Here is a 14723-nt window from a genome sequence, read left to right on the forward strand (position 1 = left end):
AAGACTCAAGTATTTGATCATGGAATAGGACCATAGAGATTAACAGAACAATATTATCCTAGCCTCTTCCCTGGAATGCTAGACTGGAATATCCCCCAGGATTCAAACCTCCCATGTATCTTTTCATTTTCCCTGTTGCTGCCCTAAAACAGAAGTGTATATCAGAATATAAATCATTCCATTTCATAACTTTCTGATTAATATATTTGTATAGATCTACTTACATGGACCAGACATCCACCTTTGGGCCGTATTTCTTATGAGCTAGGAGTTCTGGGGCAGCATAGGCTGGGCTTCCACACTGGGTTTTCAACAGTTCCTGAGAGAGACCCTCAAATTTCATGGTATTGCTCAGTCCAAAATCTGACATTCACAAAAACAAAGAATTTGTAGTCTCCTCTGGGACTTATGTATCTTTAATATTTAGCTAAAGACAGGGGAAAAGATACAGCAATAATACACTGAAACAAGCAATGCTATGAACGAGGTGACTAGGTACTATTCCCATTTTCCTTTATTTCTTTTTTAGCATTTATAATCAATATTGTAGCTGTGTTCTTAGAATACATACTGCACTGATTGTTGACTGTGCTCTAAATGTGTAAGTAGAATAAACATTCTGCACTTAGAGCTTGTGCACTTAAGAAAGTTGCACTGGTATAAGTTAGGATAAGACTGTAAACCAATCTAGTTAAACAGCTGCCAAAGGCTGTGGGCAATCTTAGTTCAGGTTGAGTGGCCTATTTCACTTAAGCTAAAATTGGTTAGTGTTATGGTTCCAGGGTGAGCTGTACCTTAGACTTCTATCCCCAATCATTGTGCCCCTGTGCATGTGCATCTCTCAGACAACAATCAGGCAGCAATGGTCCCAGGGCCACACAGAGTGGAGGAAGGGAGGGGGCAAGTGGAAAGGTGCTGGTTGGGGATGGGATAGTTGTAAAGAATTTACAGTTTTTTGTCTACAGTTAGTAATCATTGTCTTTTCCCCTTGGAAGATTACACAGTGTCAGTGCTTCTTTTCCCACTTTCCCAATCTTACTATCCCTTTACAAACGGGAGTCACTCAGAAAGGGGGTGGGCTGAGATGGAGGGGGAGGGAGGTTAGGTCCAGGAAGGGGAAGGAAACACTTCAGGTGTCTGAGGAAAAGTGAGTCACAGCAGTCCTTTCTCCCTGGGAAGATTACAACATTTTTACCATTCCTGTCCCTGGTTTCTGGCCTCTCTCTCTCCACACCGAGCCATGGTGCACAAGCCAAGAGAAACAGGTGGGAGAAGGAAGTGTGGGGTAGGGTCTTGTGGTTGGATAAACACAGTGTGGTGTCCCTTTGCTGTGGAAAGGCGAGGGGCTTGTGGTGCTGATCTGAAATGGTGGGGCAGGAAATAAAGTTGTGTGGTATCTCCTTCCCTGTCCATTTCACCATTGCTAGGTAGACAAGGGAAGGATTTTCTGATGATGCTGGGGGTGAGGTCAGGTGGGGGTGCTTGGGCAATTTCCATGGTTCACATCTCCTTTCGCATGGAAACTATATGCTAGCTAAGAATATAATCAGTTTCCAGTTGAATTGCCTCCTAGACCTGTAAGCATATTTCAACAAATTTCTGGTGTAGCACAAACTCCAGCTGGGTTTTGAGGTTCAACAGCTGTGCAAATCTGCTTGGTTCCCCTTCATAGTTGACCAAACCCAGTATGTGCCAATGGTCCTCCCTATCTTGATCCATTTTAACTTTGGGATTAGTGCTTCATGACAGCTGTTAAGTGCAGTTAGCACTGCTGCTAAAGAGGGACTAAAAAAAGAATGAGTGTGCCCTCCCGCCCAACAAACCAAATGTTGAGAAGGTTGTTAAGAAAGATTGAGTACTCTGGATAACAGTTTTGTAAACAAGCATGAATATTTAAGACAACAGCATTCCAAAATGACTGCATTACAAAGGGGCTGCCACCCTCCATGGCACAAACCCAATCCTGAAATGATAACCGAGTGGAGGCACCCTATTATAATTGTTTATAATGGGTGAATAGTCACAGGAATAAATGTCTAATGGCCATAAACTACAGGAGAAGAAAACCCCCACAAAGTTCTGAAGCCCCACCAATATGTACCAATGGTCCCTCATGTTTTTCCCAACATCTGCACAGGGTGTGAACTTATTCCATGGCACAGACAGAGGTCATCCTCTGTTTCCCTGCTGTGCCAAGACATATGCACATCTGGCATCCCTGATTCCCTTACCCACCAGGAACCAGGACTAGTGTGCACGTAGGTGGTAATCCAACTGCCTGTACAGAGTTCATAAACAAGACTTGTCCTGTGCCCACTTGGGATGGAAGCACTTTTATCTTCACAAACATTACAGAGTGTGCAGCAGCTGACGATTATGTGAACAGTGTTGGCCACCTTGGCCTCCAGGCAAGTGTATAGGCAGCACCAAGATTTCAGCCTACCAAATGTGCATCTCACAACCATCTTGGAGCTCCTGACTTTGTCATTGAATTCCCTTTTTCAATGGAATCATTCTTCATGTTGGGCTATGGTTTCATGAGCCAAGTTGGGAGCGGGTATGCATGGTTCCCCAAAAAATAATAGTTGGGACATACACGGCATGGAGAACCCTATGACTTCTGGGGAATAAAGTCCCATCTTCCCACTTCAAATACAATCCAAATCACCTGAGCTCCCTGGTTCCGATGTTTCACAAGTTGGTATTCATAAATCTGTCTCTGTGGGCTACTAAGCCTTGCAGAATGAGTGAATAGTTTTTGGTTCACATACTCACCCCTTTTGGTGGGCAAAGTATCGGAATGTGGGTGTCAATGATGGCCCCTGTACAGTTTGGAAACCCAATCCTTTGAAATCCAGGTATTATTTTCAGAACTTTGCTTATGGCAACCACTCATGAGTAGATAACAGTGTTATCTGCCTTGCAAACCTACAGAACCACCACCCCAGGAGTGGACTTTCCAACCTCCAAAGCAGTTTGCGATTGACCATTAGCTGTCTGGCGTTGCCAGCTTCCACAGGGCAATAGCCACCTGGCATGGCTTCCCTGTATTGCGTGTTCTGGCACTGGAGATTTGGCGCAAGCTTCTCACACAACTCCATGAAGGTCTGTTTTTTTCTCATCTGGACATTCTGAGCAGAGGTCATCCCATTATTTCCAAAAAAGTGTGATGCCACCACCCTGTGCTGGTTCTCCTGAATAAGAAGGGATGATTCATTCATTGGCATATTGTAGCAATACTAGCATTCAGCATATCTGTTCTATGGGAGCCAAATGGATTGTCATTGACCTCAAGTCAGCCATCTTTGTTATGTCAAAGTTCTGCACAAAGTCCATCCTGAATCTTGCCGATCACCTACTCCACAGCAATATTTGTCCTGCAGTAAGGATCAGGATTAGAACCACTTCATCCTCCCATTGATCCTTCTCTTCCACCCAGTTTGGAATGGTGAGCAGGAACCACCATTGGCAAATGTGTGAAGCCAGTACCAACAACAAACAGCGAAGAGGTTCCTAGAGTGTCTTCTTATGACCAACAGAACTGTGTGATACTGCCCATGAAATGGTAGTGCTAATGTAGTGTAATGCTGCAACAACTTGGATGTGTGTAAATATGTGAACACAGTGTTATATCCTTGTCCAGCACAGCATATGTGGACACTTGGTGTGGGTATAGGGAACATTCACAAGCATATACATGATCTAGTAACCAAGCATGCACACCTAAGTTTGATTTAACTGTTAGATACCTTTTAGTTGGCAACACAATAATCACCAAATCTACAATGATATATATCTAACAGCCATAAAGTTAATACAGATATCGTCCACATTCTTCACAATTAGGAACAGGTTTAACTAAACCTAAATAAGCCATGCTTAAAAATGAAATAAAGAGTCCACATAACCTTTTGGATCAGTTTAATTTTATTGCAGTAAAAGTCAATTCAAGCTATGCTAGTATAAGGGTATCTCTACGCTATGGAGACTATACCAGCATAGCTATGTTGGCATAATACTGTTGCATAGACACAACCTACACCAATGGAAGGGTTTCTTTTATTGGTGTAGAAACACCACCTCCCTGAACGATGGTAGCTAAGTTGATGGAAACATTCTTCCATTGACATAGCGGCATCTACACTGAGGATTAGGTTGGCATAGCTATTTCAGTTAGGCGTGTGGTTTTTCACACTCCTGACTGACGTAGCTATGTTGACCTAACATTTAAGTGTACACCAAGCCTAACTTGAGTAGGTAATCCCTTTGGTGTGGTTCTGTAAAATGCTGAAGTCAATGGGAGTTAAAAACACTCAGAACCCTGTTATGTCAGGCCCTTAAGAAGTTATTAGTTAAGGCAGTGTTGTACCCCATTGGTGTAAAGAGTGGTAGGACTTGAATTTCAGCTTGCAGGTCTACTAGGAAACCAGCATCCCCATAATTCCACCTAGCAGCAGCTGTAGCCTGGCCATTTTTGGTGACCCACTATCCTCAGAGGTTCAATGCCATGGAAAGTTCTGCCTCGAATGATCTGACTGATAGTGGTCTTAGTGATTCTTGAGTGGCTCTTGTCCTTAGGTAAGCCCATGAGAGCATACCAGGAGGTGTCCAGCTAACAACGCAGATCCTAGCTAGCTGCCATGACCACCCTGCTTCTCTGGTATTGATCTTGGCTCTGACTTGGATTCTGACTCCCGATTGCCCCCTGGTACTCTAACAAGGCTCCTGATACCTGATATGGACCCTCAGCCTGATTCCTGACTCAGTCTCTAGCTTTGACTCTTGACTTAACTCCTGATTCTGAGTCTGGCTTGACTCATTGACCCTGATACTGGCTCTGACACCTGACTTGTGGAATCCCACACTCCTGCCTACCTTCACCCGGATCCTGACAATTGCAGAATGTGAAGGACTTGCCAAGAGGGGCCTCTCAGTTATTGTCCAAAGTTTTAACTTTTCCTTTAAAAAAAAGAAAAAAAAAGTAAATCTCTAGCTGTTATGTTTGCAAAGAAAACCTTGAAAATGTGGCCCAAGTGTAATTGATGAGGCAATGTCTATCTGAGTCCTTAAGGAGCCTGAAACAATAGCTCTGAGTATGAACTCTGTCATTTCAATGGGTGCTGACTCAGGTCAAATGATGACACATTAAATGTCAGCATTGTTATCTACTGCACTGCTTATCAAAGCATGTAAGAAAGGAAAGGAAGTATTGTATTATGAAGAGGTATGTAAGCATTTCCCCAAATGTGTTGGTGGGAAAGAGGGGTGTAAAGAACTTGCTGAGGGTGGAAAAGGTGTGCCTGTTTGATTTCCTTTTCCTAATAGGAGCTAAGATTTCAAAAGTTTAGGGAACTTGTGCTTCGCACACGGTGTCTCCAAAGGCAAGTTTGTCTGCAGAATTCTGTGAGGTTTCTGTAGAATAAAATAAATTCCTTTCTGAGCTGTGTTAACTGCTTGGTGCAAATTCCCTCAATTTAATAGTAGTTTGCCTCATCTTTCAGCACTCTAGCAAAGCTTCCATTAGTGACAGAAACAGTTTTCTTTTAAAAATGTTTAATAAAAGGAGTCCGATTGAAGGCATTAGTCTACAGAAACCAATGGATTTGTATCTGTTTAGGCTAAAGTTTATTTGCTTGTGTCTATAATTCACCTTTGCTAGTATTACTTTTCCACACAAGAGATCTATAATTCTTAAATTGTTTCTTACCCCTACAACACACAACAAAAGAAAATGGAATCCTACACAAAATACTCTTCTCTGTATATTTAAAAAATAAATGGAATAAATGCACAAATACAGTGTAAAGCCAAAGTTGAGTAAAGATCATTCTATTTACATCCAATATATTCGTTAAATAATCATCAACTCACCCACAAAAATTGTACTATAATGAATGATAATCATAGAAAGCTACATGAACTATCAAGTCCAGGAACAAGAATCAAACTTCTATGTTATTTTATGGATGATATGCACCTACCAACGATTTTGATGTTGTTGTTTTCATCCAGAAGAAAATTCTCGATTTTCAGGTCCCTAAGAAAATCAAGACAGAAAGCAAACTTTAAGATGATATTGAAACTTAAAATTTACATTCCAATTCTTAGCAAATTTTTTTTAAACAAAAGTTTCATTAAAATAATGATAGTTCCACACAGCTCAGAATGTAAAATTATAACAGGATCTTGAAATTTTCAGTTAGTGGAGTGGAAACTTTCATGAATTTACTGAATGTCTTACCGAGTATTTTTAATGAATACTTATTTTAGAACCATCCATTCCATTAAGATTTTTGGGGTAAGTATATATTATTTAATTATTACTTTGTGTATTATAGTGGTACACTATTTACTAAGTAGCTGCATAGTAATTCAGTGCTTCAAAACTTCAAGGAAAATGTCTAAAAATATATCTATTGATTTTTCTGTTGTATCCCTTCAGTTTCAAGACAAAGGCAAGTATTTTTGTCTTTTTATATCTTTGCAAAAGTATTTTCCCACTGTCTTTGAGTATACAGTGTTCAGATTTGCAGTTCAAGTTTATGGAGAATTGAGCATATTTTCTGTCATATTAAAGAGATGATTATATTGCAATTGCTTTTTATGTGAGTCATTTAATTGTGTTCAGGAAGTATAAAAGACAGGAGGTAAATTGAGAAGTGACATCTGCCTTGCGTGTGAAGGAGAACAGTCAGGGAAAATAATAGTGCCACTGTAGATGGAGCTAGCCTTGCAATAATGTTTGTGCAGACAGGATCAGCCAAAGTCAACTCCTTATAGCAAACAGTGATGACAAGGTCAAAATTATAGGTGTGATACTATACATTGGCTCAGCTGAACATGTGCTTGTCATGGGTACATTGGATACCCTGACAAAAGACTAAGCACTAGAACCTGGCTTTTCCTTTGGTAGTGCCAAGTGGCTAGGAAGCTGCTCCAAAAAGGCAGCTGAGGTTTTTCCATAGCACAGGGGAATCCTCAGCTGGTGTAACTTTGATGTTGGGAGCATGTCCAGTGCCTCTTACGTTCTGTGGTTCCTGCTAGCATAACAGATCCTTGGACATCATTGCAAGCTGGTGTCGTTTAGAGCAGTACTAGGTCCGCCCTAAACTACATCAGGGTTGGGAGTGGCAGAAAACCTACCCTAGAAATGGGATGGAGAACAAGCAGCTCCTTTGAAACTCCTCCCATCAGTTGCAAGCAGCACTTATTGGAGGCAGCTAAGAACTTGTTCCGTCCTATAGCCCTCCCTTGCAGAGGCTGAAGTGTAAATTGAGACAAGACCTAATGAGGGATGGTAATAAAGACTAGGAGGAAAAAATGGGGAGGGGCGGGCAAATTGTATAGTACTATAGCAGTTGCACAGGTTAGTAACACAAATATCTTGAGGTTAACCCAATGTTTTGTGTGGGTGTATATATGTGTACATAAATCTACTCGTTGTTTACAGGTCTCAGGAAGGAGGTTGCAAACACAATACAACTGCACAGTAGAATCTCGAGCCCATAAAGGGCACAGGATGTTGGTGGCTTTCATTTAAAAATGTCAGTAATTTTACTAAAACAATTTAAATTATACATTATTTCTAAAAATGCAAATAAATCAGTGCCCAAAAGTTTTGACATAAGCTTAAGATGTTTGTGGCCTAATGCACAGTAACATTATGTAGTTTTAATATGTGTTATATTGGTGACCTCTGCAAATTGGATATTGCTCTTGGAATTTAACACTCAGAGTCATTATGATTTTTTCTACACTACAATTATCAATGTTACTTTGGATTGGCTGAACTGCTATTCTGTAGATCAAGCTGAGTGTTCAAGCAGTTCATAAAAAGTCAGTTTTCTCTCCTGACCAAGCTGATAATGGATACTATTAAAGTTTCCATGGGGTCAGAAGTTCTTTCACACCAGAGATGCGGCAATTTCTTCTTAGAAGGGAACCTTACCAGGAAATGGTGTAAATTTTAGCAACATCATTAACTTTTTCTCATTCCTATGGAGGCTTTCGAGAGAACTTCTAAAGGGAAAGGTATGATGTTTCTGCTCCAGCAGCAATGCAGGTATCTGAACCTTTTATATGGGGGAGAGAGCAGGTATCGTACCTGCTTTATATATTACCAGAGACTTTTTAAATTTTTTTGGTACAGTAAAAGGCAGTGTGACAAATGAATAGGTGACTCATTTAATGTTCGAACACTTTAATTTGGTGAATGGTGGCACCTTGGCAAAATACAAGCTTGTTTGGAGACTAGAAAATGACTAAAGCAGGAAAAGTGTACTGCAGGAAGCTGATGTAATCTTAGTTTATTTGGGCATAAACAGTTGTTGAGCCAGTGTTATTAGATTCAGATGCACAATAGGAATCTTAGAGAAGAGGGAAACCAAAATAACAATCAAAAAAGGATTCCTGATGACCAGTATTTCCTTTGTACTAGAAGTAGTCAAGAAATTGACCAGTATTTAGTTAAATATTCCACAAACACAATAGAAAATCTTATTCCTAGGTATATTACTGATTAAATCAAGAGCATCCATGTGCCATTCTTCAGCAAAATCACTGATAACCAAACTCTAACAAGTGACATCTGCCAATGTCCTGGCTACTTTGCAGTCAGTCAAGCTTAAAACCAGGCTATAGCAGGGAGATGACTGTAGCAGCACTGAAAGATGACCTCGTAGCAATAGATAAAGGTTTCATCTCCAACACTAACACTATTTCTGCAGCTAATGACACAATTGACCACAATGTACTGGTGAGCCCTTTGTAGCTGGAGTACACTGTGCAGGACTTTGATGGCTTTAGCCATTCCTCTCTAATAGGACCCAAAGGGTGTTCCTTCTCACTGAAAACTCACCTGCAGAGTTCCAGAAGGATCTGCTCTGTCTCTACCACCTCTCTTCAATATGTACAGAAGACAGAGAGTTAGAGAGACACCTCTGACTCCGCTGCCAACAGTACACTGACATTCAGCAGTATAGCCTCTTCTCCACAAAAGCAGCCAGCACCATCACAAGGGTTGCTTGGAAGAGGTCAGCACTAGATGAAGAGCAGCAGGCTCAAACTTGAGTTGGTTATTGATATGAAGAAGGAAATTTTGAAGAACAAACCAGGACACTCTCCACCACTTCCATCAAAGATATCTCCTCCCAACCTCCTCCTTTGATTTCAGGCATGCAAAGCCCTGGAGTCCTGATCAGTTCAGTACTTGGGCTTGAAAACGGCAATATCAGTGATGAAAAGTTCCTTTTTCTATGCCTAATTTGCTAGGAAACTTTGCCCATTCTTTTCAGATGAGGATCTGTCCACAGTGATCTAAGCATTTGTCATCTTCAGGAGAGCTGGCTGAAACTCAGGGATTTGGGTATTTATGATATTGCTCTCATTCCACTTTAAAACGAAAGTAAGTTTACTAAAATTTTCTGGTGAACCAGTGATCTGAAGAACTGAAATATGGTGTTCCTGAAAGGAAATGTGAAATTGACATTGTTGTCTTTCACTGAATATCAGTCATGAAACTGATAAGAATGTCAATTTCACTAGCTGCTCCATAGTTTTGCTGGAAAATTTCCAGTCAGCTCTAATCTCCAGATTGCCATAAAATTTCAATGCATTAGTGAAGCTGAATGCAGAAGCAATTCAAAAGCACCATGCAAAATGCAGCAGTCCAGCACTTCAATAGGAGAGGCTACTGCAAACTCATCAGCCCTGTGATCCAATCCTTCCACTAGTTTCCAATCAGCTTGTGTTACTAGTTCAAAGCCTTAGTCCTGAATTTCAAAGCTAAGTAGGTCAGGAGCCAGCTGCATCAGTGACTGCCTCTGTACCTCTGACCCAGCAAGGCAACTGTGTTCTTCTGGGACAATGCAGCTCATAAAGCCTGTGAAAAACCATGGGAGAGGCAGGGGTAAATTGTTTTCAGTCCAGAGGTTTGTCTGTGGAATGAACCTCCAGAGGAGCTGAGTCTAGTCAGCATATGACTACTTTCAGGGAGTGCTGCATAAACTCTCTCTGACAAAGCTTTCCCAGCAGATGACATTAATGGGGAAGCAGGGAAGCAAGGGGAGAAAACAAATGGCACTCTTTCCCACTACATACAGTTGTATGTCAAGCAAAGCCTTCTCTACCAGAGGAGGGCAGAAGATGCAGGAAATTCACCAGGGATGTTGTCATGGCAAGAACTTAAATACTGCTGTTGGGATTGTTAGTTAATATCACACATACATTTAGAAGGTTTTGTATTCCAAAGTCCTTATGCAAACTGTGAACCAAACTACCAGCATGTTTTTCACGCATGCCAAGTTTACGGTAAACTCCGTGTAATCTCTGTCTGCCCATGCAGAACAGTTCAGAAATGATGTAGAACATGAAGAGTGTGCTAAGATAATTGGGATAACTGGTACAAAGTCTTGGTGACCTTCAAAATAATTAAAATCTAGATGAGACTTTAGAAATAATTGGTAATGGTGTTCTTGGACTAGATAAAAGTTTAGACCAATGGGTCATAAAGGTCTAATATCCTGAAAAATAGATATGAAAATCAGATAAGGGAAAGATGAAAAGTTTGTACTAATTGGAGAATTTTCTGCTTTGTCATAAACTACCCCTGTATAAGTATACCGTGAAGTGGGCTCTTATTCTGTGGAACAGATTTGAGCTGCAAAGTTGCTCTCCAAATTGGTATGTATTGTCTTTCTGTACTCTGTTGCTCTATCTTTAATTAATTAACATATTTGATTAATAATAAACTGAGCTATTTGACATCTCAATCAATACTCTAAATGAAACCCATCTAACACTATGCTGGTGGGCATTAAAGAAAAACCCTAAAATAGATTATCTAGGAACCCAGAAAGGCAGTTCATTTTGTTCAGTTAATTCTTTATTTTTTGAGTAAAAAGATTAATACAAAGCAACAGATACAGGGAGCTATTTACTGCTGGATTACCAGCAAGTTGAACACACCGTGCAAAGCCCTTGTCAGAGAGTTAATGTGCTACCTGTAGATGAATATTTAATGATGCTCGGTTGTTATTGTTAAGCGACTGTAAATTTGATTAATTGCGAGGGTGCCTACAGCTTTATATGTGTGTGGGAGGGTTTATTGTCATTTAAAGATATAAGTTACAAATCATTTACAAAAACAAAAAAATGTGAAAGATCTCTGTGCAGGGGAGCAAGGGGGCATAATGCACCTTCTAAGTCCATTGTGCCATTTACTCACCCTGTGATTCACAGCATGGGGGAGAATAGCAGCCTCTATTGAGTGGCTACCCAGCCATGAAGTTGGATGGCGCATGGGTAGAGCCTTGACTTTGAATCCACAACTCACCAGTGATCTTTACCAAATCAGCATGGAAAGGTAAACAATCTGTCACTAGTCTATAGCAGTAGCCCACTGCTTGCTCCCTGGAACAAGTGGGGAACAAGAAAATTAACTGACGTTGAGTCACCATTTGTTCCCTGGTCTGCCCTGTGGGCAGCACAATTACCTGCTGCCCCTTACTCAGGTCAGATTAAGTCACAATGGATCTTATCACAACTAAACCAATATTTAAATGAACAATTATATCAAATTATTTTTACTTGGTGTGATAACACTTCGACCCAAATTAATTCCACAATAACCAAAATAACATCCACTTTCATTTATAATGGTCCTTGCCCTTGTGTTCTGTAAGGTACAGCACAACAATTCATCCTCTGCCTGGCTCTGGAATTCTCCACTCATCATAACGCTACACTTTATTAGAACTGCTTGAAGAATGGGGGTAGGGAGATGTGTGAAAATATTTAGATGAAAATTTGAAAAATGTTGATCTTCTCTGGAGTTGACATGTCATTTGGACACGTGAACTACATAATTTCCATAAAGAGAAAATGCTATCCATTCTGGAATTTTTGAATTTGTCATTTTTATTTGAAAGGGGATGAAAGAACCCTACCTGTGGACAATCCCATGGCAATGCAGATGTTCAACTGCAGACATGATCTGCCTGGTATATTCCCTTACTTCCCTTTCTTCCAGTTTCTTTTTGTCACCGATTCTGTCCAGAAGGTCTCCACCTAGGCACAGTTCCATCACCATGTAAAAGGAGTTTTCAGTCTCCAGTGTCTCATATAGTTGAACAACATTAGGGTGCTTAATCATCTGGTGTATCCGGGGCTCCCGCTTCATGTTTTTTAAAACATAGGAATCTTGCTTGGCTTTTTTCTTGTCCATGACTTTTATGGCTACCTAAATTGTAGAATAGATGCAAATTGGCAAGACCCATTTCAACATTAGCAACATAGATCTATTTTCAAAATGCCTGGGGATAAATTTACTTTAGTGAACTTCTGATTATTTATATTGAGCTTGACAATTTGATGGTGCAGAGAGGATGTGTTTCCAGAGTGAAGCATAAGCTTCCTGTCTCCCTTAGGGGTCAAAATTTGTCATCTGCTATGCACATCATATCTATATGTGCGTCTCTGTATATCCCACTGCTTGCAGTGAGTAACGTGCACATGTAAAGCACACCTAAAGACAAAAAATAAATATATTCCTTTAAATGAACTGTATACTGGAAGGTGGCCAATGTGTTCTTTCTCTCACATGCTCCCTTAGGGCCTGATTCAAAACCCACTGAAGGCAATGGAAAGATTCCCTTTGGCATTAGTGGGCTTTGATCAGGCCCTCAGAAGATTATTCAAACAGAATGAAACCAGTGTCATAAATAAAGAAACGGAATGTGTTGTTTAGAGCAATTTTAAAAATAAAGTTGACGGACAATACAAATTTAACAGTGTCATACATTTCCACAAAGGAGACTTGTGGCATATATTTTACATTGTAACTGGGGAAAATATATAGTAACTACATCCTGTCATCTAATAGATTGCTGTTGCAGTGGGTAGTTTTTCAATAAACATTTCTCCATAGCTTTAAAGATCAGTTACAGGATACTAGCTAACTCAGGGAGGATTACTGGAGAAAATAGATTTGAAGTTGTTATTATGCCTCTGTCCTTTTCCTCTTTCAACAGATGATGGCTTTGCTGTCAGAGTTAGCTCAGTGTCCAGTTAAATCTACATGAAAACAATGATACAAATTTACATTCACACGTGTGACTGGCTTTTAAATGAACAGCAAACTCTATTTCTGATGCCATACAGGTTCAGTTTTAAGACTTAGGTTGGTAGTTCATTGAGTGACTGTCATTCGTGGGATTAAAAACAATAATCTGAATTCCTCCCACATACGATGCAGTGAGATTAGTGGCAATTATTAGTTAATCTTACTCCATTATGAGTTTACCTTCTCCCCTGTAGGGATGTGTAGTCCCTCCATCACCTTGGCAAAGGAGCCCTTGTTGATCATTTTGCCCACCAGGTAAGTTCCAACTTGTTTGGTGTGAGGGAAATTCTTCCCAGGCTCTTGGTGCATCTTGCTAAAACAAGAAGGTATCTGCATACCCCTGCTGGTTTTCTCCCATTCTGGTAATGTGCTGTCCAGGTTGCTGGTATCTGTTGTTATGCCCTCCAAAGTTGCTTTGATTGCTGTAGGCATCCTCGGGATGGTCAGATATACTGACACCTCTCTCTAAACAGTGCTAATTTCCAGGTGTAGCCAGTGATTAATAACAAGGATCAGCATTAAATCTGTATATCTCGGGAAGAGAGTACCATCCCATTGACCATCCAGTATCTAATCCTTTCTCTCTGAGACTTCCTTTTCATACCTGATCTCTACTCCCCAGGCATGCAGATCTGCTCAAGCAGAACCAAGAGGCAGATTATTAACCTAACCTGATACATGATGTCAATTAATGCCCCAGTGCTGCTAGTGCTGATGACACATAATCCCAGCATTAGCATGGAATAAACCATTCCCTTTCATGTAGAATGAGAAACGGTCAGTTCACTGGCAGGGAACACCAATCAACTAAATTGGACTGCAACCCTCTTTGCCTGTTTTTAAAAGACAAGAGCACAACTGCTCATTGTAAAAACATCACGGTAGCTTGCACATAGAGTTTAATTAAACAGAAGCTGGTAGTAAATGTCTAAATATACCACTTGCATTATCACCTTTAAATCACAGAATCTTAGCTTGCATGTGGATTTTTAGTTTCAGGAGACATTTTGCATTTCCTGTCACATTATTAGAAAACTAATTTCTGCAAAATATCCCCCATTAATTTATCAAAGGAGTTGATTTTTTTACAGAGATGATTTTTTATAATTATTTAGAAAAAAAACATTGTCTTTTTATAAATGAATGTAAAGACTATTTTGTTTGTGTGGTGTGAATCATGTACTTCAGAAGGGCAATAGTCCCCAAACTGGATGAAAGGGAGGAGATGAAAAACTATTATGAAAAACTAGGGCCTGCAAACAGTCATGTACATATTTAACTTTATGCACGTGAAAAGTCCCATTGACTTTAATTGGGCAACATGTGCACAAAGTTAAGCATGTCATAACTGTTTGCAGGATCAGAGCCTAGGTCAGCCATGACCAAAAGACACCTAGTTGAAATGACCTTCAAAAAAGTAGTTCAGAAACCCTCACAGTAGGCCAACCTTGAATTTTTGATGAACTCCTCTGCTTGTCATTCAGCTGAAATGTCCGATTACTGTTCTCTTCCCCTGACTCCCACTCGTCCGCATCATTAACCAAAAGATAAGCTGAGCTGAGCAAACTCTGGATTTTCATAAAGTATTTCATAAAGTGTTTTC

The 14723-nt window shown here is 40.2% G+C and overlaps 1 protein-coding gene across 1 annotated transcript in view; it reads right to left on the reverse strand.

Moving 5' to 3' along the window:
- Nucleotides 1–13466, reverse strand: part of LOC137161436 (hormonally up-regulated neu tumor-associated kinase homolog A-like) — a 37404-nt gene extending 23938 nt beyond the window's left edge. Inside the window, exons 1-4 of the mRNA XM_067560692.1 lie at nucleotides 13301–13466; nucleotides 11946–12238; nucleotides 5982–6037; nucleotides 225–363 (exon numbers count right to left, since the gene is read on the reverse strand). Coding sequence (XP_067416793.1) covers nucleotides 225–363; nucleotides 5982–6037; nucleotides 11946–12238; nucleotides 13301–13456 — 644 coding nt within the window. The 5' untranslated portion in view covers nucleotides 13457–13466. The remainder of the gene's footprint in view (nucleotides 1–224; nucleotides 364–5981; nucleotides 6038–11945; nucleotides 12239–13300) is intronic.
- Between the last annotated feature and the right edge of the window lie 1257 nt (nucleotides 13467–14723).

The sequence above is a fragment of the Emydura macquarii genome, unplaced genomic scaffold, assembly GCF_026122565.2.
Source record: "Emydura macquarii macquarii isolate MOO-44397 ecotype Brisbane River unplaced genomic scaffold, CSIRO-AGI_Emac_v2 contig_2297, whole genome shotgun sequence".
NCBI classification, from domain to species: domain Eukaryota; kingdom Metazoa; phylum Chordata; order Testudines; family Chelidae; genus Emydura; species Emydura macquarii.